Raw genomic sequence first — 25,793 nt, forward strand, 5'->3', positions numbered from 1 at the left:
GAGAAAATTATTATTTTCCGCCAATGTATCGATCTATCTTTCCTATGCATTAAACTATTATTCTTCATTAAACTATCTGATTTTATTATAAAATAAAATATGAGATTATTAAGCTGTAAAGATTGTGATTCTTAGATGATTGATTTTGAAAGCGACTGATATCGCGTCATTATTGCTTCTATGGGAAAAGGGAGGAAGAAGACGAAAAGTGCGTCTTTTAAAACAATTAGGTCGTATTTTGAGATTTTTCAAAAATTGTTCTCCTTACGATATAATCGATGAAGCCTTTCGTCGAGGTAAATGGCACAAGGCCAAAACTTTCGGTATGAAATACTCGACATTCAATAAGGTCAATAATATCAATTCAGATCCGGCCAACATACGTTCTTACCCATGGAAACCGAACTCCCGCGTATAAATCTTTCGACTACGTTATTTGTTGGAAGAGCACATACGCGAAACTTGGCTCCAATCAAGCCGAGAACCAAGATAATCCACTGAGTAAAGTCGAATATAATCCGAACCTAATTCCGTACTAACTCGAGTTGGGTTCGCCTTTATCTTCTTCTACCTCTTCTTCTGTTACTCTTATCTTCCCAATCGTAACCTGAATTTTCGTATATTCACAAACTCGAAACAAACATTTTATTTTTTTTTTTCAGAACTATGATGGCAAACATACCGACCATTGCTGTTCTCTTCTCACTTTCCTGGGTGGTGGGAATGGTGATCTTCGCCAACTACGCCGATTGCGATCCTTTCAAATTAGGTTATATCTCTAAGTTTGATGAGATCGTGCCGTTCTTCGTACAAGACAAATTTCTTAACATGCCAGGTCTATTAGGTTTGGTAATGGCGACTCTCTTCAACAGCGCTCTAACAATAGCTGTCTCAAACCTGAATTCTCTGGCAACGGTAACGTTCGAGGATTTTCTAAGTCAAATTCCAGCACTCAGCAATCTCAAAGATACGATGCAGCTACGAATGATCAAGATAATGTCCGTTTTCTACGGAGTATTAATAATCGGTATCAGTTTCGTCGTAGCTATGCTATCCGGAGTAATAGAATCGTCGATGCTGATGACATCGGCTACTTCCGGTCCTCTCTTAGGCGTCTTCATTCTAGCAATGCTCGTACCGTGTGCCAATTGGAAAGGTGCAGCTGCGGGAATGATCTTCAGTCATTGTACGACACTTTGGTTGACCTTTGGACATCTCACTGTGGAAACGAAAGATGACATATTATCCTTGTCAACGGAAGGCTGCCAGAACGATACGTTCTCATCTTGGATAACGAAGCCAAGCAATATGTTAAACTCGATATCAAACCGATCGACCATTCTTAATAACCAAAATGTCGGATCAATGAATCTGTTAAGCAATGAAACGTCCGAGAATCCACTGACCTTTATTTATGAGATTACCTACATGTATTATGCTCTGATCGGCAGTGTATCGACAGTTCTAGTCGGAATAATAGTCAGTCTATTCACGGCTGATCCCAAAGAAGACGCTTACGAGCTACACTTGCTCCATCCTATAGCATACAAATTGTCCAAGTTTTTCCCGGGTAAGGAAAGACTCTATGCGAGCAGTACACGTCTCGACAATCGAAACAACACAATGAATGCTACTTCTTCCTGCTCTATTACATCGATTTCAACTGGAAACGAGAAGACAACTACAGTTCAAGGAATGGTAGATAATAACGAAAAGCTTCGTTTTGATAATGGTTATATCCAAAAACTAAGCGCTCTGAAAGGTGTAAGCTCGTTGGAGGTTACGAATGAAATTTTCAAAGGAACGAGACTATGAGAATGCTCGTTAACTACTAGTCCAAAATTCATTTCGTCGATCACGCTCGGTGTCCTGATATTGTGGACGTGCAAGCTTACTGCCAGACTGTGAAATCAAGTTGAGTATTGAACGATATATAACTCCGATTGAAATTTTCAAACTCGGATACTTAGATTCGACGTGCCATAATAGAATAGCTACATTAGACACGCCGTTCTCAAGTTCCAAAAATGATCGATCATCGGAACGTATGCAATGAAAGACGGATTATTTAACAAATATCGAATTTTAATATAATACCTCCCTGTACGATACCAAACAAACCCGAGTCTCGATCGAATGCACGAAAGGCGTTCTAGCTTCGGCATAAGACTGACGATCCGGTCATTAGCCGGTGATATTCACTTTTCTGCCATTTTTTCTTCTTATTCTTCTTTATCAGGATATATAAGAGATCCAAACTTCGGTAGGATTTGCGATTACTTTCGATTACTTGCGATTATTTTCGGGATGAAAAATATTCATCGACTCGAACGAATATTTAGCGTCTAGATACTTTTTTGCTATCGTAGATATTTCATCATTTAATGTTATTTAAAATGGGAGAAAAAAAAGTATTGCGAGCTCGAGCTTGAGTTCGATTAAGTTTTCCATAATAACGAATCACAAACGATGAAAGCGTAGGCATATTTGATACACAAATTTTAGTTTGCGTTTTTTAATTTGATTTTATTTCTCCTTTCTTTGTTTTGTAAATATCGTAGCTTGCGCCATGATCGAACGATGAATGAGATAAATCCTATAATGCCATATGATTTGTACGACGTCAATGAGCATATTTATGTTTAACACTATATTTTATAATAGAACGAATATACATATATAAATATATAGCGCAGAAAATTTGTTAAAGTTGGATGAGAGAGTGGATTTTTGTTGAATTCGTATAAATGTAGATTTTGTACCAAATTAGCGTTTATTATTCTTAAATATAATCTTCACAATTGAACATGGAATGTTTCAATCTATCCAATATATTTTATAGCTCGTTATACGCACGGTCCACAATTCGAATAATTAATGATTAATAACAAAATGAGCTGAATGCCCAAACCCGTTATGTATCATGACATTTACCTTATGATTTTAAAGAGAATGTTTCCTCCGACATAGAACGAGGGTACCTTCGAATAAATGCTGCGAGTTGATAACACGCGTACTTACTCGGTCGATAAAGTAACCGACAATCGACAAAGCCTACTTAGTAGATAACGAGTAGGAATTACTTCGATTAATTTCTATCTCATAGATATAGGCATGGTCAAGGAGGTTTTTTAGTTACTAGAATTTTTCACTTTTTCAAGCTATATATACATCGAAAGTGCGCATTCTCCTACCCGTATTTCGAGCAACACGTTGGTAGCACTGTTATACTATGATATATATATATATATGTAGAACGACGCGGCTGGTTATCGATTGGGCTGACAAAGGCAGATTAAAACCTTCTGTTTTCAACTCTAACACCAAGTGCCGAAACAAAGCCCCCACATCTCCATTTTTTTCTTTCTTTTGTTTTCGAATATCCTGATCAAAGATAAATTACATTTTTCATCGGAAAAAGCGGAAAAAAGTGTGGAATCCGTCGATTTTACTGAAAAACAAAAACAGATATAATATTACGTCGGATTATCAAAAATAAGAATCTATTCAAAGTAGGCTCTTAAAAACGATAACGGGATAGCTTGAGGTTATGACGTAATCACGAAGTCTTTCAAATGCAAGAACTGTCGTTGGGTACTGAAATTTACAGTGAAAAGGCGCGATTACGACAGGCGGTAAAGTTGAAAGCGCTCTACGGGGAAGGTTACGAAACTGTCAGTGCGTGGAAACTGTAGAGCCGACGATGACGTACCACTGCCATCTCCGTTGGTGTAGTAGCAGTGGTAATGGCAGTAGTAGCGGTGATAGCATCAGAAGCGTGGCTGGTTATATTCGTGGAAAGCGACGGGGCGGAAGGTTTAGTAGTCGAAAGACCTGTGCTGCGTCGAGTCGTTTGTCGTTTCGTTTCTTCGCATAACAACGTTCGTCGTCCGTTTTTCCTTTCTCGACAGCAAGATAAGTCAATCACGTGGCCTATCACCTGGCGATAGACTCAGGTTCCTCTTTACGTTCGACTCTATCGAATCGGAATTTGACCAAAGAACAAAATATGCTTGATTACATCGGAATTCACGATTCGTCGTAGCGTCTCTAAGCGATTGTCGATTCGTCTCCCTTCTAGATTCCCCTTCTACATACCTTCGTTTCTCATTTGTTGACATTTTTTTCTTTTTCCTTCTCCTTCTTAGACGAATGTTACAATCGGACAAACAACCGTGGTAGTAAGTCAGGAGTGGAACTCCGATATTACATATATATATATATATATATAGCAGAATTTTCGATCACACGCGACTTCTCTCTCGCCAGTGAAACAAGCTTCTCATCATGGCTGTCGAGTCGAGGTGAGTTTTCCTTCCAGTCTTCTCTTTCGATGTATGTGTCGTATTATACGAGTATATGTACCACTCTCTCACAATCAGCACTTCTACTACGTACATGCGCGAAAGAAAGAACTCCGTTCTGAGCGCGCCGGTTCGATGCTCTCGCAATCCTTTTTTCCCTTCTTTTTCTCTTCCTTTTTATTTTTTAGGGACGGTACGTCTCACCGGTTGTCGAATCCTTTGTTCACAAGCTAACCTCTATACCTGTCAGTCGACCAAATTCCGTACTGATCTTTCCAATTTTTTTCTTAATAGAAAGTATTTTCAAAACGGGCAACAAACGATAATTTCGATGTCTCTCGCAATAAAACTACGAGAAAAAATTAATTTGTACGTACGATGCGTTTGATCATGAAAACTGTTACGGGTTAATTTATAAAGAGTATTCGTCGAATAAATTTTTCTCGAATCATACATTTAACCGTTTCCTGCTATTCTTTTTCATGCTATTATTATTTCACGACATTAATTATAAACGGTATAATTTAACAATAATCTTATTTTTATTACTGCACGTTTCCTTTTTATCTTTGCCTTCTTCGCTCTTTTCTTCCGGGGAAATAAAGTGTTACAAGTATATGTATAATTAAAGTCTATGTAATAGTATATGATCACAGAGCGCAGTAAATATTACATTATTCACGAGAGCCCGTAGTAGATATCGAAACATTGGAATTTTAATTTCCGATAAAACACAAATTTCTTAAACCTTCTATATCTTTTTCATACCACCAAAATTCTTCTCTCCGTCGTTGTAAACCTATATAAATGCGATGTAAAATTAAATCGTATCAAATAAGGTATTTTTACAATCGATTAAATTGACTAAACCAGTTTAAGAATTCGATAAAAATTCATGCATTCTTCAAAATTTATCGTTAAATGTTTTCTTATATATTTCTAATAAATCCATCAGTAATTATTACAAGGTAAAATCGTTATTCAAAATTATATAATGTATATGTACATATATATATTATTTAACGAAATACGGTTATTGGCCTTCAAATTACGATTCCTTTTTTCGATTTCCTGAAAACTCGTTTCGTTCGATGGTTATTCGTGTAGAATAGGCAGATCCGCTCACTGAAATAATATTTTGTATATTGTTCGCTTTAACCTTATCATCGAGGAAAGTTGCCATCGTTAAAGCGAGATAGACAAATTGTAGTCACGTTCCACTTTACAAACTCGATACCCAACGCTCCCTCTTTCTTTTTCTCGTTTATCTATTCATCGCGTAGGGAAGTATCCCAGAGATTTCAAGTGCTTCTGGTTAAACGAATATTTCCTATTATATATTTCCTATACGTTTATACATAATATTGTAACATAATATTTTAATCTAATATCGGATAAGACTAGATAGCATTGAATAAGCGTTCCTATCAGCTTTTATCATTTCCGTTCCAACGGCTTTATCGACAGAAATTTACATTGGTAGTAAAACGTAAGGCGATCACGTAACGTTTGTGCATATTGTTAATATAAATGCAAATGCATTGTACGCGACTATCTTCGAATATCATCGCTGGGGAGCCTAGTTAATAATTATTTCCAACGGTTAGTTCAGTAACTTGTTACTAAGTAGAATCTCTTCGCGAATTTCATCTTGAACTGTTGTAGTTGTATTTAACGACTGTTTGGATCCCCTTTGAAAATTTTAACGTATTCTTCATGACTTCGAGACACATTTTATTGATTACGGTTTCACGGTCTTTGACCACACCACCACTCGTTGCATGTCTTTTGTCGAGAAAAGGAAACAAGTCACGGAGTTCACAATACAAGCTTATCTGAGAGTCCAACTTTTTATCATTAGTTTTTTTTTTTTTTTCTTATATTAAAACCATTAATTTTTCTTAATGTGAAGAAGTTTTAAGAATTAGGAGACGATAATGCGATATATAAATTAAATAAATATAATGTAATTAAATTAAATATTTTAATCTTTATTCACACATCGATTTCTATTAGTTAATAGTCTTCTGTCGAAAAAAGGAAACAAATCACGAAGTTCACAATCCAAGCTTATCTATGATTCCAACTTCTTATCATTAGTTCTTTTTTTTTATATATTGAAACCATTAATTTTTTTTAATATGAACAAGTTTTAGGATACTAGAATTAAGAGACGATAATGCGATATATAAATTAAATAAATATAATGTAATTAAATTAAATATTTTAATCTTTATTCACACATCGATCTCTATTAGTTCATAATTTCTAAGAATAAAATTATTAGCTTATGATAATTAAAATAATATAAATATTTATATTATTTTATAAAATAAATTAAATTTATAATATAAATATTTTCGACTGTAAATTGTCTAAATAATGTCGAAATGCATCGATTATAATAGCCGACCTGGTAATGGGAATTTATTGATATCAGTATTTAATTTCAAATTAAATTTTTTTCTCTAAGAATGTGATCAGTTATTGTGCTTCTTCTAGATCAAAATTAATGTTAAAATCATCACTGATAATCATTGATAATTTGTCCACATTTGTTCTCAACAATTTCGCACTCTCATTAGTTTCGCACTTTCATTAAGATTTTTGAATGAAATCCAATGATTTCATCAATGTTTTTGTTCGTCAATGTGTAGGTGATGACCATAAGAATCATTTGTTCATTTTCCAGTCGACATTGAACTGCTCAAAAATCGACAATTTCTGTGGAATAGATATGCAATGAATTGATTTGTTTTAAATTCAAATCTATATTTGAATTCTTGTAATCGTTTACATTCTTGTAAATCACTATTTCTCTAGCTCTCATTCCAATCTTTAACTTTACTTACTGCTAGCGGATCGATATATCGGCCCTCGTTACCTATGCAAAATTTGTTACGGACCGATGTATCGGTCTCGTACATTATGAATTTTTTTTTTTTATGAAGTTATTCGCAGAAGCATCCATATTAAATTGATCGCTGGATTCTTCGTGTATATCGCGTAGATAGGCCTGGTATTAAAGAGATTAAATTATACAACGCAATAAAAATTAGGAATGTCTATTTTTATTCATTCTTTATCCATGTCTCTGATAAAAGCAAAAAATTAGATCATCGCATCATCTATGGTCATAGAATGAATCCGTAGAGTTTGACGATTAAACAAACAAAGCGAAAGTACTCTTCTATTCGTCGTAAAATTGATTAAAACTCTGTTCAATGTTTCTAATCAGTTAAAATTTAGCCCTCATTTTATAAATAAGTCACTGAATTTGGTTTTCGATTGTGATAAAATTTTGAATTATCGCCTTTTATAACGGTATAGAACGTTGACGTTCATGACTCATAATGAAAATATATATATCAATTGCTGTATTTATAAATACGACCTATCTGAAAGAATCTCCTTGAGGTTTGTGATCATTAAAGGCTAAGGCAAGTAATAGTGATAAGTGATTCCTTTTGGCAACTATAACATTATTATTTAATAGAATATTAGATGTTCGTCTTACTAAAGCCATTGCTGTTTGAGACCGTTTGTCTAAATAAATTAGTAGTACTGACACGTATGGTGCTCTTTTGTCATATTAAAATTCACAAAATTTCACAATCTTTAGCGAATACTTGTCATCGCGTAATATACTATACAATTTATAGTATATATAGTATATATATATATATATATATATATATATATATATATATATATATATATATGGATAATATCCACTGCGCAAGCGCATGACATATACGAGGTAGAAGAGAAAGTAGAAACATTTTTCTCTTTTTCCATTCTCGGCTTCTTACGACTAAAAAATTTTCGCTTCAAAAATTTTCTTCTTCCAATGCTCTCGTACGGAAAAATGAACCAGATTAGATGCTCTCTTTTGTTCGATAAATTATATTTTACGAGCGTATAAAGTTAATATAACAAATCGATAGAGAACTCCAATTAACGTATGTGTACGTAATGTAATACAGATTCTCATTTCTATCAACGACACATGCTAGAGCGCCATTCTTTTTCTTTTATGAATTTATGTTATATTATACGGTGATTTGAAGGTTATTTATGTCTCACATGTTTCTTTGCTTTTCGTTCTCGTCCTTTCTTCGTATATTTTTATCGTTCTGTCGAAAGTACGTTTCAAACAGCTTGGCTTGTCATTTTGATACTGTAAGCTTTCTTTTTTCCTTTTTTTTTTTTTATGAAAATATACAGAAACAGTCGAGTATGAAGTGAAAATTTGTGAAAAATAATCAGGTGTATAAACAAGAGGTCGTGAAAAGACATAAATTACTCGATTGGAAGAGTAATGTTGTATTTTCACGAGAGATGAATCACGAACGTGAATTACGCTTCCATGAACATGCTATCATGAAGATTACCTGCGACATCAACACCTCTACGGTTCAGTCGTGACAGAATAAACCGGTTTGATTTTCTGTCATGGTAGCAGCAAGCGTAAAACAAAACGTCTACGTAAATAATGATAATTTTCACTGTCATGAATTAAAAAAATTAAAAATTCCATGTAAATACTTCACGCTTTCCATTAAATGTGAAAAAATCTTGAGTGAACACGACAACGTGATTTATGTTTATGGTTCATGAATCGGTTTTTTCCCTAATCGATTAATTTATCGTCTACTACAGTGGCCCATATGTTTTATATATACACAACATTATTGTCAACCGTATCCTATAAAATCAGGGATTTGGCAATTTTTGACATTCGGTTTGCCGATAAAAACCACATGCGGCGATTCGTTGAAACAAGCAAATCAGTCGCTAGTAATGCATATATCGTAATCGATGATGTTCAAACGATTCGATTGTTCTTTCGATAGATGCGGCATAGCAAGTCAGTCGATATTCAATTATTCAAGCAAACAAAGCAAAAGCAAATAAGAAAGTTCCGAAAGTTTTGAACGTACGGTTGAAAATCTAATTGTACGAACTTACAGTAAGCTCGCGAGAAAATTTTCTTGATACGGGTAACATAAAAGACACTCAATAAATTTAATAGTAGCTACATATCTATATGAGACGATAAAGATGTAAATTCTACGAAAATGATTTTCTGTTCATATACTTTTACTGTTTCTCTTATCAATACTCTGTTGTGTTACAGTGGAATAAGGTAGATAAAAAGAATTCTTATTTTTTGTTCGAATCTACATGATTCATCTTGAGATGAGACGAAAAAGTGTCGTTAAAAATAAATTTTCAGTTAACCCCAAAAAGAAACTATTTATTAATAAACTTTTTCAAAAAATGTGTGATTGTCACAAAGAGCTAAGGAGGTGATGACCGTACATATGGCTATCAATGCGATTAAAATTCTTCTTCGTGATGTCGAACCAAAGATCGAATTCGAAACGATAATTAATTATATTTTTTAAAAGCTAGTCGTTTTTTGAAAACTTTTTCAAAAATTAAGAAAGTTATATCCTTGTTTGAACCATCATCTTTAAGATAAAATCTCGTTCATCAAAATCAGTTAAGAATTATGCCTGGATTCACTATTATCGTAAACGCTGTTTTCGACATTTTTCATGAAAAATGAATTTTGTATAGTGGCACCTTTTGAAATCTGCCGAAAAAGAGAAGATGATTGTATCTCATTTTTCATTTTCATGCTTGAGTAATGTGTGTTTTATTTCCATAAAATAGGCTTACTTGTTTGTGCGTGTAAACTTATTCTCAGATTTTCTGATCCATTTCAACGCAAGTACAAACTCCGTGTGAGCATTGCAAAACGCGTTTCCTTGGGTTGAGAAGTTACGATAACTCATTTGGATATTTTAATGAGCTTTGGATAGATAATTTTACAGTAAAAATAAAGAAATATATGTCCTATCGTTCATGCTAATGAGGTCAAGTTTCTAAAATATTGTTAAATTTTAGAAAAAGTTGCGATTCTCTTTATATTTTATATATTAGAGATATGAAAGTCTTATAAACAACCTTTAGTACAATGACAAGCATTTAGATTTGTAAATTAAGAAACATGGGTTCGAAGATGGATGATCGATTCCTTCAGTTTCTTTCTTATTACAATGATATAAAAGAATATAAGCAATTAATTAATTTCTTTTGCAATTATATTTAAATTCTAATTAAAGTTCTAATTCATTAAAATTATAGCTTACTTTATATATGTACTGCAGTTCTGTACATATATTTATATATACATATAGATAATAAATCGATTCTTATGACATATAGATCAAAGAAAATCGGATACTAAAGATGTTTAAAAAATGTATTAATGAATGTCTATATATAGAATAAGAAAGACAAAATCTATATTTGGGAAAAGTAAGTTTGATGTGCTTATGATGAAGAATATCTTATACAATTCCAAAAATAAAGAAATCTTTTTTAATTTTTCAAAATCCTTGGAATATAGCAGTAAAACTGTACATTTTAATCTGATAAGAGAGAAAATAACATGTTCAGTTAAGAGTAAAATTATCGCAAGTTGCTCTCGAGAGAATTTGAGACGTGCGTTCTCGATCGAGAAAAATGAATATGTCTTGAATCCCGTTTAAAGATCATCACATATATATTAAAAAGATTGTCAGTTTGTATATCTTAGGACGCTATGAGATTTAAATAAAAGCATCAATCGTCGTTCGAGACTACTCATCTTATGGAAAATCGATCTTAGGATCAGCGCGTAGATAGACTTAGGGCAGAAGAAAGATAGCACGACGAAATAATGACCATTAAAGAAATAGTAGAAAAAGCGTTATTCGAATACTGACGGACAACTTAATTTCGTAACTTAAGCGAACGTTTAGTTTACGTATTTCTAATGTTCAACGAAAGAAATATATTTTGCGTTGGAAAATGTAATAAAACGAACGCAATATTCTGTGTAAATTTTCCGTTAAAATTCTTGAAATAAAAAAGCTTTTAATTTTGCCTTTCTTCCACTTCTATTTTTTCTTCTCATGTAAACGATTGAATTTCCTTACACAGTATATGTTTTTAGATATTTGGTTTCGTTGGACGTGACAACTCGCTTCCGTCGTATGGTTCCGATTGTAAACGTTGCAATTGCGATCGAACCATACCTTTTTATTCGCTTTACCAAGTTCGCGGGCTGGCACACAATGCGTACGACGCGTTAAGCGAGCATAACTCAGTATATACGTATAGAATATTAAATGGAGCGAGTGCGAGACCCAACGATAACTCATTGCTAGTTCGAATCGTGACATTCGTTTCTCGTCCACAACGAGAAATCGCAAAATCGACGAGTCGAATAAAGGAGTGAAAGAGAAAGAGAGATCCTACGCGACGCAGGACGTTATTTCACGAGCAGAAAATGGACACGTATTGATAATCGGTCAACGCGGAGTAGTTATCGTTCCGTTCATCCTTCGAAATGGAGCATCGGATACGAGAGAAAGATGAGACGAATAATATTCCATTATTGTTGGCATCAATGGATCTCGTTTTTTCCTCGTCCTATTTATCTCCACTTCGATGGCCCAAAAATGCAAATATCGAGATATCGAACGGTTTTTCGATATACAAACAAATTTTGTTTACAATGAAAACGATCTTTTTGTTCTACTTGCTTTGAATTTGAATTGTATACTTTTGCGATATTACCTAGGCAGAAAAGATAATTTTGTAAAACTTTCTGAACGGTGAATACCTTGATATTTAAATATTAAATTATTCATATAATATATTTTGAAAGTATCTTTTGTGATATTTAGAAGACTACAAGTATAGTTTATAATGAGAATAAAGTTTAATACAAACAGATTGACAATGAATTCTCTTGTATTTTATATAAAAAACAAGTGTCTATGAAAGGCATTAAATGAATATTCAGTCGGGACTCTACGATGGAGTTTCACTTTGCTAAATTTTCTTTTATCTCCGGAAGAGATAAGCGTATATGTGTAATGGCTTGTAACCGAATAGCCATACACTGATCGTATTTTCGACAGTCGATAAGATGACAATCTGTTTCAGATGGATGCCGTGTCAGCTGAAGATCGAGCTGAACATCTGCAGCTGCGACTACGATGGTATAATCTTGGTCTCCGGGAGTGCGCCTGGTTTCGATGAGCCAGAACCGTTCAAAACGGTTCTCTATAGCGCTGCACAAATCGATTCCGCCCTTGGCATAATCGGTGCTGTCCTGTCGATCAACCTGCCTGCGAAAAGACTTATTTATAGTCCAACTGGACCACTCAACATGGATTATCATGATGTACGAAGTTTTGGCGAGGCCGCCACAAGGGGTATTGTACGGTAAATTTATAAATATTAATTTAATTTTGGAGAAGATTAATTTGTAAAATTAATTAAAAATATACTTATGAAAGATGTCTTCTAATAAGTTCGACAAAATCGATGCTATTATACCGGTATTATTTACGTACATAAATAAAAGGGAAGTTTTCTTTAAAAAAGTCTTTCTTACATGATGTTACAACTTTTCGTTCTGAAGATGTAGTAAATATGAGTATGTCCTTTTGAAAAATCGCGAAAGGATTTAGGTCATTATATCAATGTACTTTTTATATTAACTAGTTAAGTAATTTTCCCCGGTTAACAGATTAAAGAAATTATGCAGATCATTAATAACAAAGAAATATCTTTAGAACTGGAAATCGCAAAAGCTTGCAAGACCGTATTAAAGGGTATATTTTTAAAAATATTTTTTCACCGTATTATTAAAAATAATTTATTAAAAGTTTTTTTTTATTATAAAGAAATTTTCAAAACCAATCTTACAAATCATAACTAAATGATTTCTCTATTGATCACATGTTTAAATATAAGAACATATTATCAATGGAATATCATATTTTCTCGTCAAATCAAACGGTTAAAACGTTAAACGCGAATGTTTCTCTTGTACAATGTTTTCTGTACTCTCCATATTTACAGATTTACAGTGTCCGACGACACATCTATTTCCGTGTCGGCGCGGTTTACAGTGGGAGCTAAATTCCCATTAATTCCTGGTACACCGAGATTGCTTTTGAGCAGTACCATTTGATCGTTGACCACGATATAGCGTTGTGTCAACAATCACAAATCTTTATCCTTCATTTGATTTGTTAAAACCACTGCTTTTAAATTTAGGATTTCAATCAAAAATTGCATAGTATATTTATTCAATTTATTCTTATGCATGTTGCGAAGCACGGAAAAGTTCATAGAATTCGGTGGTGGTGTGCCATTAATTAATTTGTCGCCTCCAGTTATGTAATTAAAATTGCATTCGTATACAAAGTCTCATAAAAAGATTCATTTGTCGTTTCAAAGGAATTTCTCATGATTTTCGAGTGGAAAAGGGATTTTTTTTCTCGCACAGAGGCCATTATCCGCAAAAACTTACTAATGTCAGGCAATGTGCAGCCATTTAAAGGTTTAACTTGTCGATAAAATTTTTCAGTACATGCTTTGAGCTATCGACATTATGAAAATTCGACGAACCTCTTTTTGTTTCTCTCTCTTTCTCATTTTCTCTTTTCTCTCCATCTTCTTTAATATTTACAGATTATGCGCAGAATTTCAACACGCTCTTTTGTCTAAACGTGTCCAAGCGTGGCACGGAAATTGAAAACGCGGGAAGAATAGTCGTTCTTCCAACACGAGACGAAGATAATTAAATCCGGCAACGAGAACGATGACGTGACGGCGCTAAAAAACGAGATATCTGTTTTCGGATCGTCGCTTTCGCTGATTCTTTTCGTTGTCCGATGAAAAAAAGAGGAAGATGGAGAAAGGACTAGTAGAGAAAATCGGTTTGTGCCACTAACTGGCTGTGGCGTTTTAATGCACGCCACATTCGTTCAAAGTAATTAATCAAAGAGACTTCGATATCACATTCGTTCGATTTTAGATACCTTCACTTGCATTCCAGAACTGCCTATCTTATTAGAAAGAAACGAAGAGAGAGAAGGAAAGAGAGAGAGAGAGAGAGAGAGAGAGAGAGAGAGAGAGAGAGAGAGAGAGAGAGAGAGAGAGAGAGAGAGAGAGAGAGAGAGAGAGTACCTCATGCTATTGCCTCTCCGAATATTCGCGTTTCGTACACTTAGCTCGCGTATTGGATTCTACTCCTATCTGTGTACATTCGTGAGACAGTATGCTATTACATTGAAATATGTCTGTGTACATTTTCACACGACTTTCGTGCGTAAGTGTATCTGGGTGTTCAAACGAAATTCCGTGCGATCCATTCGTTCGATTCTCGCGAAATTTGCTTGAAAAATGAAATTCCTCCCGTGGTGATAATCCAGGAAACTTGCAAGTAACGTCAGCCGATACCGTTTTCCTACTTCCAATGGCACCTAGTAAAGATTTTTCACGTCTTAATGATTCCATTAAATTAGTCTTTCTTACTTTTTCTAACATTTAATTATCTTTACCGCTATCTTAAAGTTTAAAGCTACTATTCTACATTTGTATATTACTAACATACTGATAATATATTTGATAAGAATTTCCTTTTTATTTCTATTCATTTTGTAGAATCAATGCATCTTGCAATGCGTTGTTAACTTCATTAATCTGCATTACCTTTATTCTTTGTGATTAATTTCACTTTTTTTACATGGTTATAGCAGAAATCAATAGATAGGAAAAAATCTATTTATTTTCGATCACCAATCTAATTAGACGATTTCGTTCATCAGAGCTCTCAAAGCTGGTGTGAGATGTCCGTTGCTAGCACTTCTACCAGATGTCCGTTTTGAAAACGTTGAATTGGTGACATTGCTCGGTGCTCTGGAAGGTCTCTATGTGGTAAGTAATAATCAATGGAGAGAATAATGTTTCATTTTCTTCAATTTGTTTAATAAAACTTGAAAGTCAATCGAAAGAAATTTGTAAACAACGTAAAAGCGTGTAATGTATGAAGGACAGGCAAGATTTAAATGTGTATACTTAGATAAATACATAGAATCTTTACGAATATAATAGAAAAGACGTTTTGCGTATGCGTGCTGTGTTACAAGCGAAAATACATTTTCGAGATAGCTTGTTTCGTGTTTACTGACTCATTGTCAGAGGAAAACTGTTTCAAGCGTTGAGGGCAAAGTCGATGCAACCATGTATGCAGCTGCGTTCACACAATGGGAAAGCCTGTAATAGTATCTCGAAGGAATTGCTATCGCTTAGCAAACTGAATTCAGAGAGAATTGTCTGATCGAGCTAGCTCCCTCTTTCTCTCTCTCTCTCTCCTCTTTTACTCTCGGCATTTATCCTCGTAAACTCGTGGATACTAAGGTATATCACACGCGTGACATTAACCGATGAGTCGAGACGTATCTCGTAGCTATTTCTAGTCAACCGTTTGCTTCATCTCGGTGAAAGCTTGCCTTTGATCGAATCGATTAAATTATAAAAGATTTTACTAGACGAAGGATAGCTCGTTACAAAAATTTTCTTCGTGAGTAACATTCTCCTATTATCTTTCAGTTAAGCTAGAAGAATAGCTAAAATGTTGAAAGTTTATGCACGGTCACGTCGTAACGCAAATATTGGCAAAAGATAACGGCGCACGCGTATTTTCACCAGCAGCTCACAGAAACTTTCGACAAATTCAGTGCACGGTTAAAAGCCTAAGAGTAGCGACACAAAACTTCTAACAAGCTCTTAGTCTCTCTCTCTCTCTCTCTCTCTCTCTCTCTCTCTCTATATATATATATATATATATATATATATATATATGTACATATATATTTATCTCTATCTATCTATCTATATATCTATATATCTATTTATCTTTCTTTCTCTCCCTCTCTTTCTCCCTTGTCGGACGTAGTATCATTTGCTCCTTACCGACTCGAAACACGTAGCAAAGGAATCCTTCCTTTTTTATTTACAAAAATAAAATTCGCTTCCTCACAAAGAGACATGTACGGAACCTGAATCGAAGTTTTTTTATTCGAAGTGATTGAGGCTTCTAACCTTTTGACATATAAATAAAATAAAATTTGATACAATTAAAAATATTGCTTAATATATACATACACACACACACACACACACATCGATTCTTACAAATAAAATCACTTATGTTATAAAGTAGGAGTTCTCAATTGTATGTGTCGACACACAGCACAAATGTGCCCACGTATTCACCCGTAGCAAATTATCAAACATCAGAAAATAAATTAAAAATGAAAAACATTACAATTTTGTAAATAATTATAAATAAATATAAGTGGGTTCAAGCCAGAGTATTTGGAAAACAATAAATACTTTTATTAAAATAAAGATAATAGTTTCTCTACTGTCTCCTGAGATATACAAATTTCCTTTCGTCTGTACATTCGCTCGACACTTGATGCTCGATAAAACTCAACTGCTCTACTCTGTTCTACTCTACTGTGTTCTCTTGTACTCTATTCTACTTTACTTTGTTTGTTATACTCTGTTCTCTCCACACTGATGCCTAGTCTTTATATTGATTATCATTTCTTTCTCTCGTTCGTTCATTATCGCTTTCTTTCATCCGTGTATATCTTTTAAAATCCGAGCCAAAATATTATCATTTGAGCAGATCATGTTATTAACGTAATTAACAGCATTAGAGCAAATCTTTTACCGCATGAAATGTTTAGAGCTTTACCAAAGAAAGATGAATTACCTAAATTTGATCTTATACTACATACAAATATGAAATGATTTATTAAAAATAAGCTCTCGAACTATTATTTGTTAAAAGACTTTTTATTTTGTTAAAAGAGATTAAATGTTTTCTTATTTTAAAAGACGAATCTTTTAAATAATTGATTAACATTCATTGGATTTTAATTTTCTGACAGATATTTTTAAACAATTAAAATATTTAAATATTGAACTTCAGAGAAGAAATAAACGTTTAACTGGAACGATTAATTTCATAAAAGCATTTAAAGATAAAATGCTATTTTGGATATTTAAATTGAATGAAAATTCTCTCGTATATTTTGATATGGGAAAGAATGGTGAAGATAATTTTAACCTATCATCATTCATCATCCACTTTGAAAAACTTTCAAAACAGTTTGAAAATAGATTTGAACAATTTACTATTCTTGAATTCATGACTTGCTTTTGTGTAAATCGTTTTATTTCACAAATACAGATTACACAAATGGTTAAATCGATAGCGGTACTTGTTCTAGCAAAAACACAAGAAATTCAGGAAGAAATTTTAGAACTTCAAAACGACATATTGAAAGTTTACGTTACAAATGAAAATTTTTAGAACCTAGTTGATCCGAAAAAGTATACATTTTTAAAAAATGAAGCTTATAAAATTAAATAAAGTTTATAAAATTCTCTTTTGCTCCTATTTATCTGTACGAATTATTATCTTCAGTGATAAATATAATTAAAATAAAAAACATCTCTATTTAACAATGCTAATGAAATGAGAAAGTAGCAAATGAAATGCAGTGCCAAAGGTCGCACTAATTTTAAAGATTTGGCAAGTATATTATTGTTTGTTTAAGTTTTTAAAAAAATGTAGGAGAATCTCTTACGAGACATTATATTTTGTTAATTTTATAATTATAATAATTTATTATAGTTTAATTATGTACTTTTTAATAAATGTAACATGTAATAATCAAATATTTGCTTTCTTTTTGAACGTGGCTCAATTTTTTCCAGTCTCGAATGCGCTCACGACATCAATTAGGTTGCTGTAAAGAATGCAATTTTTCAAAACATTATGGTAAATGTAGAAGTATTTTTTATTTAAGATTTTTTACTCTTTATGTAAGACATTTTTTACATTGCCAAGTTGGTTCCCTTCTTACACCATTTATTATATAAGCATATATAACATCTTTATATATAGTGTTACTTTTTACTTAAAAAAATACTTTTTTTTTGGACAAAAATTTTTTTAGAAAGAAAACATTACGAAATTGTACGCTAATATATATATGTATATATATAAAATAATGCATATATATTAATTATATTTTTTTGTAATATTAATTTTATAGGTGCATTAAAAGCAAGTTTAATCAGTGTAAAATACTTGTCTCAGACGCTTATGTTTAAAATGACATAAGAAACAAATGAGATATCAGATGTCTTTGTATATTAAAGGCTTAAATGATAATAGAACAAATTTGACAAAGATAACTCGAAAATATTAATTGAGAAAGAGAAAGAAAGAGAGAGAGAGAGAGAGAGAAATTTTATTATGGCTAAGGAAAGACGTATCTATAAAAATATAATAAAACTTTATAGTGTCAATTAATATTTAAAGTAATGCTTAAATTACAAAGTATGAAGTTAAGTGAATGAGAGAACAAAAGAGTGCGAGAGAGAGAAAGAGGGGGGGAGAGAGAGAAGATAGGAAAGAGGTATGAGAAGGCCTCATAGGAGAAGCAACGAACGAATAGCTAGCGTTCCAGAAGCCTGGTAGTCGGCTAGGCGACCTAATTAGCGAAATATTCGAACCCTCTAGCGGCGATGATGCAACCGTCGAATTCGTAGCCTTCTTTCCTAGCCACCATCTCGCTCCCTTTCCCTCAACGACGACGAATAGGAGGCATCGTTTTCCAAATACCGGAAAACGTCTTTGGAATTCCGACGGCGCGTAATCGGAACGCCGTTCTGAACTCTTTTTCTGTCTTCTTTTCTGCGAATTCTGAACACGGTTCGACTGCAACGAGTTCGCCAGAATATCGCGTACTTAATATCGGTGCATTGTTTCCATAGGTTTTATTGTATTCTACGCGTAAGGATGTATCCACAGAAAGAACGAAAAACGGTTTGAATTCTTATACGACATTAACAGCACCGAGATCCAACGTAAACTTCTTTTCCCCTTTTTTCTCAGGTTGTCGACAAAATTATCTCCGAAATTCTACCTTTCTGTTCCTCTCATTCTTTTAACCGAGCTTTTGGCGGAATGTTTTTACCTCCTATGCTGTAAACTTACGAATTGCTTGATTTTAATCATTTTAATCTCGTCTATTTCTTCTTCTTTTTCTTTTAAGAGGTTGCTGCCTCTTTGAATAATAACGAAGCACTTTAGTCCCGAATTTGCGAGTTTAAAATTTACTTCCGGCGATTCTTTGTCCAACAATTTCGTTTGCTCGATGCAATTAACTAGAAAAGGAAAAAAAGAGAAACAGTGAAGAATTTCTTTTGGAACTTTTAAGTTTTAGATGTTATTTCGAATTTAAAATTATAGATCCTGCGAATTTAGGCTGAACCAACAAAAGAATATCGTAACAATTTTAAAGTTGCTCTTCGTTTTTTAACGTGTTAAAAAAGAAACTCTCCTAAGACATCGGTTATTGCTTCCGTAAACCTTATCCAATGAGATTCCTTTACTTTTTCGATCATCCTTTGCGTAAGGATAACGCAGTTCCTTCTTCATTTTTTTCCTAAGAATCGACATCCCGAGACGACGAAGTCGCATGAGCGTAACTTATATCTTAAGAAATTGCAGTACTGTTTTTGAAACTTACGATCGAAACGAAGAAACAAACTTTTTGAAAAAATAAAAAGAGTGTGGACACATCGAATCGTTTTAATGTATATTTTTTACGTTTTCTAGCCCCTTGAGGTGAGAGAGATATGTCCTGATCGTTGCTACAAGGCTTGTCAACTAGCAGTCTGGAGTCCAATTTGCAGCAAGAAACTCCAGGGTATAGTGAAGCTAGCCTCAGCCTTAGAAAGTGGTAGATACGTCGCGAGGGACATCGGTAAGTCCTTTTTCCTTTGCCTTCTTTTTTGATCGAATACAGTTCGCTATTGCCAACGGCATGCCCACCGGTCTAAAATCTCTTGCAAGTTTTATCGGGCGAATCGAGTAACTTTCTCACTCGAGCAAGAAAAAGAGAAGTATCTCTCTTGACTCTTTTTCCGCCGCAGGAATTTCAACCTCTCTAGACGATCTCCCAGCTGTAAGGAAAATTTGTTCGAACGATTGAGTTTCTTGTTTTCCTATGCATCTTCAAATTGTTTCATTTAAAATCAATCACGCCTTTGGAACATCTATTTTCTTCGAAACGAAATATATTGCAGTTTTTCCTCAACAATATAGTCTTCGATAAAAAGTAAACCTTGAAAAATATTCTAAGTTAATTTATTCTGAGAAAAAATATTCTAACTTATCTATTCTTTAGAAAAACAACGACGTAAATACGTTTAATTTAGTTTTCTAAACATTGTCAATAAAAACAAGATTGACTGTAAGTGTTTCCCAATTCCCTACGTTAACGTCAACTTTTCTACACTTTGTATGTTCAGTACTAGTAAGAACGAGAAGGAAAGATAATGCAATTTCGTAGAGTAACCTATAACAACCTACCTCTCGGGATTTGGCCTGAATTTAAATCACCCATCTGCCAACGTAAAGAATAAAATAATAACTCTAATGGCATATCTTTTAACCTGGATAGACAAACAATCCCGATGTAATTTTTATCGAAAACGCTTTTAGCCTTACTGCCTAACGCTTAAGATCGATCTCCAACTCCGTTATGAGAAGAACGCCGTATAAATATGCAACGAACGACGATATGTTTACCAAGTTGATCGATGCCGAACCACGTAGAAAATTCAAAACGTTCAACAGCATTTGTATACAAAAAAAAAAAGTAATATACGGCCTCATAAATACGCAGGGATCCATTTAATCTAGAAAAAATATTTGTTCGCGCGAAAGCGCAGAAGAGAAGATGTTGAAATTCATTACGATGGAAGTGCATTCAATCGAATGCTTTAACAATATCGCAAGAAAACGAACAATGCAATCGATATTTTTTTCTTTTGTTTTTCTCTTTGCATACTTATTGATACGTTTTTAAACAATGAAACAATTTTCCTTGTTCAATCATTTGAAAATAGAAATATTGGATTATTTTCTTCTGCTAAATAAATTATATTATTATTATTATATAACGTTAGAAACTCGAAAGTTTCATTGTCGTAAATACTTTAAAATCTCATCCATGTCTCAAATATATCTATCGCAAATATATTTAAAAAATTTCGATAATGTTCCGTCGTTGTATTGCGTTTGCGTTCCCAAATCCCTCCGTGATCTCTCCAGTCGCAAATCTCGTACAGCATTTCGTTAAGATCCATTTTAATATTCTCTTCTTATCTACATCTTGCTGTATCGAATGGTCTTTTCCCATTGGATTTATCAATTAGTACCTTATATGTGGTTCGATCCTCATTCATACATACTACGTGACTTGCCAATCTTAATCGATGCGATTTTATAACGTTATTTGATAAATAAATAAATAAATACATTAATTAATTAATAGGTGGAGCTGATCCAGAGAGGATGGCACCGCCGAGAGTGGAAGAGTACCTGGCCGAATTGTTTTGCGGTTCGAATGTGACAATGCAGGTGATATCTGATCAGGATACCTTACTTCAGGAGTATCCTCTTTTCGCCTGTGTTAATCGAGCGGCCTCGGTAATACCACGTCATGCCGGCAGAATCATCTTCCTGACTTACGAACCACAGAATCCTGCCTGCGTTCTAGAGACTGTAATGCTTGTTGGCAAAGGTGTCACTTACGATACCGGTGGTACGGACATTAAATGTCAAGGGGCTATGTGCGGAATGTCGAGAGACAAGTGCGGGGCTGCTGCCTGTGCAGGATTTATGCAGGTTCGAGTTTTATATTTTCAAGGAGGAACATTTCTTAAAAGTTATACGAAGAAAAAATGTCTAATTTTAAATCTAAATATGACATATATATCTTAATAAATAAGTACATAGAAAAATAACGTTCTTCAGGTAGTGAATCTTTTACAACCACCGACAGTGAAGGTAGTAGCTGCACTGTGCGTGCTCAGAAACAGCGTCGGTGAGAATTCCTATGTTGCTGACGAGGTTATAACTGCAAAATCTGGAGTAAGAGTACGCGTTGGTAACACGGATGCCGAAGGTCGGATGGCTATGGCCGATGCACTTTGTCATATCAAAGAAATGGCACTTTGCTCGGTGAATCCTCACATCTTTACGATAGCGACCTTGACCGGTCATGCTCACTTATCGGCTGGTACTGGATATTCCGTGAGTACTTTTATTTTATTTTTGTTCTGTCTAAATTATTATTATCGTCGATAACACGTCTCGATGATTCGAAAGATTGTCATGGACAACGCCGTAGCCAGGCTGGTTAGCAACGCAGAAAAGCTTCAAGCTTCAGGTGAGACAATAGGCGACCCGTTCGAAATATCCAGAATACGCAGAGAGGATTTCCGTTTCCATGAGGGACGTTCGGAGGGAGACGACGTGTTGCAGGCAGTAAACAAATCAAGTGTGAGAACGGAGAGAGGTCATCAGGGACCTTCGGCCTTTCTCATTATGGCCTCTGGCTTAGACAAAGTATTCACTAAATTTTAATCATAAAAAAAACATTTTTTTATTTTTTTCTCGTACTTATCTACGATCGAATATGATAATTATCAATTACTTTTAGAATGGTACTCAATCCGACAAGCCACTAAAATACTGCCATCTGGATATAGCCGGCAATGCCGGTGATATTCCAACTCAACCAACAGGTTCACCGATCTTGGCACTGGCTAAACGATTTCTTCTGGATAAAATTATGCAGTCTTGGAGTAACAAGAAAAATACAAAAAAGTGATAACGAATATATTTTTCAGGATTTCTGCAAGATTACCTACTTTTCCCCATTATCCCGGACTGCCCCTATTTTTTAATGTTATCCCACGTGTTTTCCAGGATCCTTAACCTCTACTTTATTCCAGCTTTCGATCCTTAACGAATTTCTGTTGAATTGAATCCTTAACGAAACTGTTGAATGAATGCGTATCTTTCGTTAATATTTAAAATTACATTTCACAAGTACCGTTACAGACGTGGCTGTCAATCGAGATATCTTCTTTCAGAGATCTTCAATGAATACTTTATTGATAATTGGCTTGATGCAAGCACCGAGAGCGTTAATGATAAATTTAGCAATTGTTTCGTTACAATAACGTTTAAAACGTTGTTTAGTCTCTATTTTTTCCTTCTTGATATCGATTACAGCATGGAGCTTGTAGCTGTTCACCCTTAAAGTACACGCACATCGACACACATGGTCATTTGCCGCATCCACATCACCTACCATACAGTGGAAATCCCGTATTGGCATTGTCCTATTGCTACTTGATTCAAGGAAAATGTCTTACCGTACGAAACGATCTACCTTTCGAGATGCAATACGTCTGCGAAGTCGATTGCAAACCTGTTTGCATACCACCATGTCAACCTTGCACGGTTCCCTGCGAGCCTGCTCCTGTACCCTGCACAGCTTCTCCTTGCGGTGGATGTCTTCCAGATTCTTGCTATCAACCATGTCAACCCTGTCAACCCTGTCAACCTTGTCAACCCTGTCAACCTTGCCAACCATGTCCTCCCTGTGCAGAACCAGTAACCGTCTTAGAACCAATGTGTCAACCGAACGTTCAAAGAAAGAACACTTGTGCCTAATAACACGTTGCGATATATTTTGTTTTTTTATAATAAAATATTTCAAAAAAAACCATTTTGAGCACATTTGTTTATTATATACATCATCATTTTTGTAACGTAACGTTGTAGAAATCGGTTATGTAATTTATACAAACATTTTATAATATGTTATAATTTGTAGACTTTTTTTACTTAATATTTAATTAAATAAATAAAATATAAATTATACATTTAGCAAAGTGCGTTTGGTATCTTCGGGAGATAAAATAAATCCAATAAAAGTATAAATTAAAAAATCTGCGATGAATTAATTTTAATTAATATCTTTTTTCGAGAAACGAAAATAAGCAAAAATATTGTAAATGTTTATAACAGTGTTTATTTGCTATATAAATAAGATTATATTTCAAAAAATGATAGATTGGACTAAAAATGAGAATATTTGCCTTGAAACTATTGCCGTTTATAGATAATAAAATGTAAAAATATCATTTTCAAAAATGTTTTTTGCTTTCTAAAAGAGAAAAGAGATAATAAGATATGATTGTATTTTAAAAAACAAATTATTTTCTATTTGTATACAAAACTAACCCATTTCTCAACAATTTTTAAACATTTTGTGTATAACTTTTCATAATTATTTAAACAAATTTTAGTTTTCTTTGTTTACAATGTTTCCTCATAAACTTTTTCGATATGCATAACGGTTTCGAAGGAAAACTAATAAATAATAAAAAAACAATAAAAAGCCGAAATTTTATATTAAAAATGGACAATGAAAGAAAATAGAGTATTTAAAAAAAAAATTATCTATATAGTTATAAAATTTTATAATTTACCGAATTTTCAGATTTATAGAATTTTTTCTTGTAAAAATAGATATCGAAACATCTATATCGACTGCTGGTAAGATAGTTTCCCTTCATCCAAAGAGTATGAAATATTTTATCGATCGTGTACTTTTTATAAGTATGGTTTCAAAATTTGTTCCGCAGACAAATTGTATTACCAGCATATCGATATTTATACTTTTGAAGTATCGAAATGAGGGCGTTGTTTGTTATATCGATATCATAAACTTCTGTTTCCCGCGCTTATTAAAATTTTCACATCAATTTATTACAAGAACAATCAGATATTTGTTCTAAATTTTATTGGCCAAGGGTATGCAATAATATAACTTTTATACATGCTTTGAGAAAATATATATATAGGTTTGTATTAATAAATTTCAAAATTCCAAACAATTTTCTTCGTTTAAAAAAAAATTTCTTATACATTAATTATCATGGAAAAATTATTAGATTGAAATCAATCTAATCAAGAAAGAAACAAACAAAAAAGGAAAAAAGGAAAAGAATCGATTAGAAAGATCGATCATTCTTCTCCGCTCGTCCTTTCGGCTTGCTGCATGAAACGCAAAAGGTGCAAATCATAAGCGTGAAACGCTCATGGAAGGGAAACTTAATTACGGGCACGTCCTTTCTTAATTAAGAGAAAATGTTTGGCGTATCTTGACGAGATTACGGTGTGCGAGGCGGGCTTCCGTTTGCTGTGCGCCAGCGTGCGCGTTCTCTCACGATCGAAGGCCCGATCCAAAACAAACCTCGGCATTCTCTTCGCTCGAGCGACTACCGCGTTGATTAAACGACAAGCGAGAGAGATCGCTGTTCGCGATGAATCGTTCGACACGAGGTATAGCGCTTGTTTGCGGCGTTACATAAACGTTTAAAAAATGCATCATTTCTTTTTCATTGACACATATGACTTCTTCTCTCTTATGCAAAACTTTAAGAAGTTAAAAGGTTGAGAAATAAAAGTGGATTAAACGAAATCAAAACGCATACTTTTTCGTAGGTTTTAGGACTATCGTTTTCTTTGATATCCTAAGAGCATGTAAACCGACTCTCCACGACGTCTCGTGTGCACTTATAGATACACATTTTCTCGAGGTCCTTCTGCCGAAGGATCCAAGAACTGGTATCGATCGTGGGAGGGACACCGTCGAGCAACCTTCGACGATCGTA

General features: G+C 33.9%; 3 protein-coding genes and 1 long non-coding RNA gene across 6 annotated transcripts in view; 3 read left to right on the forward strand and 1 right to left on the reverse strand.

Annotated features, from left to right (window-relative positions):
• LOC122638224 (sodium-coupled monocarboxylate transporter 1) overlaps positions 1–2,806 on the forward strand; it is a 34,579-nt gene extending 31,773 nt beyond the window's left edge. For all 3 annotated transcript variants that reach the window (XM_043831088.1, XM_043831087.1, XM_043831089.1), the window contains exon 6: positions 663–2,806. In XM_043831088.1, coding sequence (XP_043687023.1) covers positions 663–1,815 — 1,153 coding nt within the window. In that variant the 3' untranslated portion in view covers positions 1,816–2,806. The remainder of the gene's footprint in view (positions 1–662) is intronic.
• On the reverse strand, positions 2,751–4,213 carry LOC122638226. Its single transcript, XR_006329386.1, has 2 exons — positions 3,713–4,213; positions 2,751–3,451 (listed from the first exon to the last, which is right to left on the reverse strand). It is a non-coding gene; the product is annotated as an uncharacterized LOC122638226 (long non-coding RNA).
• Positions 4,214–4,216: 3 nt separating this feature from the next.
• LOC122638225 (putative aminopeptidase W07G4.4) lies at positions 4,217–22,955 on the forward strand. Its single transcript, XM_043831090.1, has 8 exons — positions 4,217–4,304; positions 12,312–12,593; positions 14,990–15,098; positions 19,870–20,017; positions 21,593–21,945; positions 22,075–22,353; positions 22,429–22,668; positions 22,763–22,955. Exons 1-8 carry the CDS (start codon positions 4,288–4,290, stop codon positions 22,931–22,933), a joined length of 1,599 nt encoding a protein of 532 aa, XP_043687025.1. The 5' UTR covers positions 4,217–4,287; the 3' UTR covers positions 22,934–22,955.
• A 373-nt stretch (positions 22,956–23,328) lies between these two features.
• Positions 23,329–24,000, forward strand: LOC122627337 (keratin-associated protein 16-1-like; the record flags this gene model as incomplete). The annotated part of the gene is made up of 1 exon (XM_043808417.1): positions 23,329–24,000. A coding segment is annotated over one exon (456 nt), but the record flags the coding sequence as incomplete, so codon positions are not given.
• Positions 24,001–25,793: the final 1,793 nt, after the last annotated feature.

The sequence above is a fragment of the Vespula pensylvanica genome, chromosome 2 (genome assembly GCF_014466175.1).
Source record: "Vespula pensylvanica isolate Volc-1 chromosome 2, ASM1446617v1, whole genome shotgun sequence".
Taxonomy (NCBI): Eukaryota; Metazoa; Arthropoda; class Insecta; order Hymenoptera; family Vespidae; genus Vespula; species Vespula pensylvanica.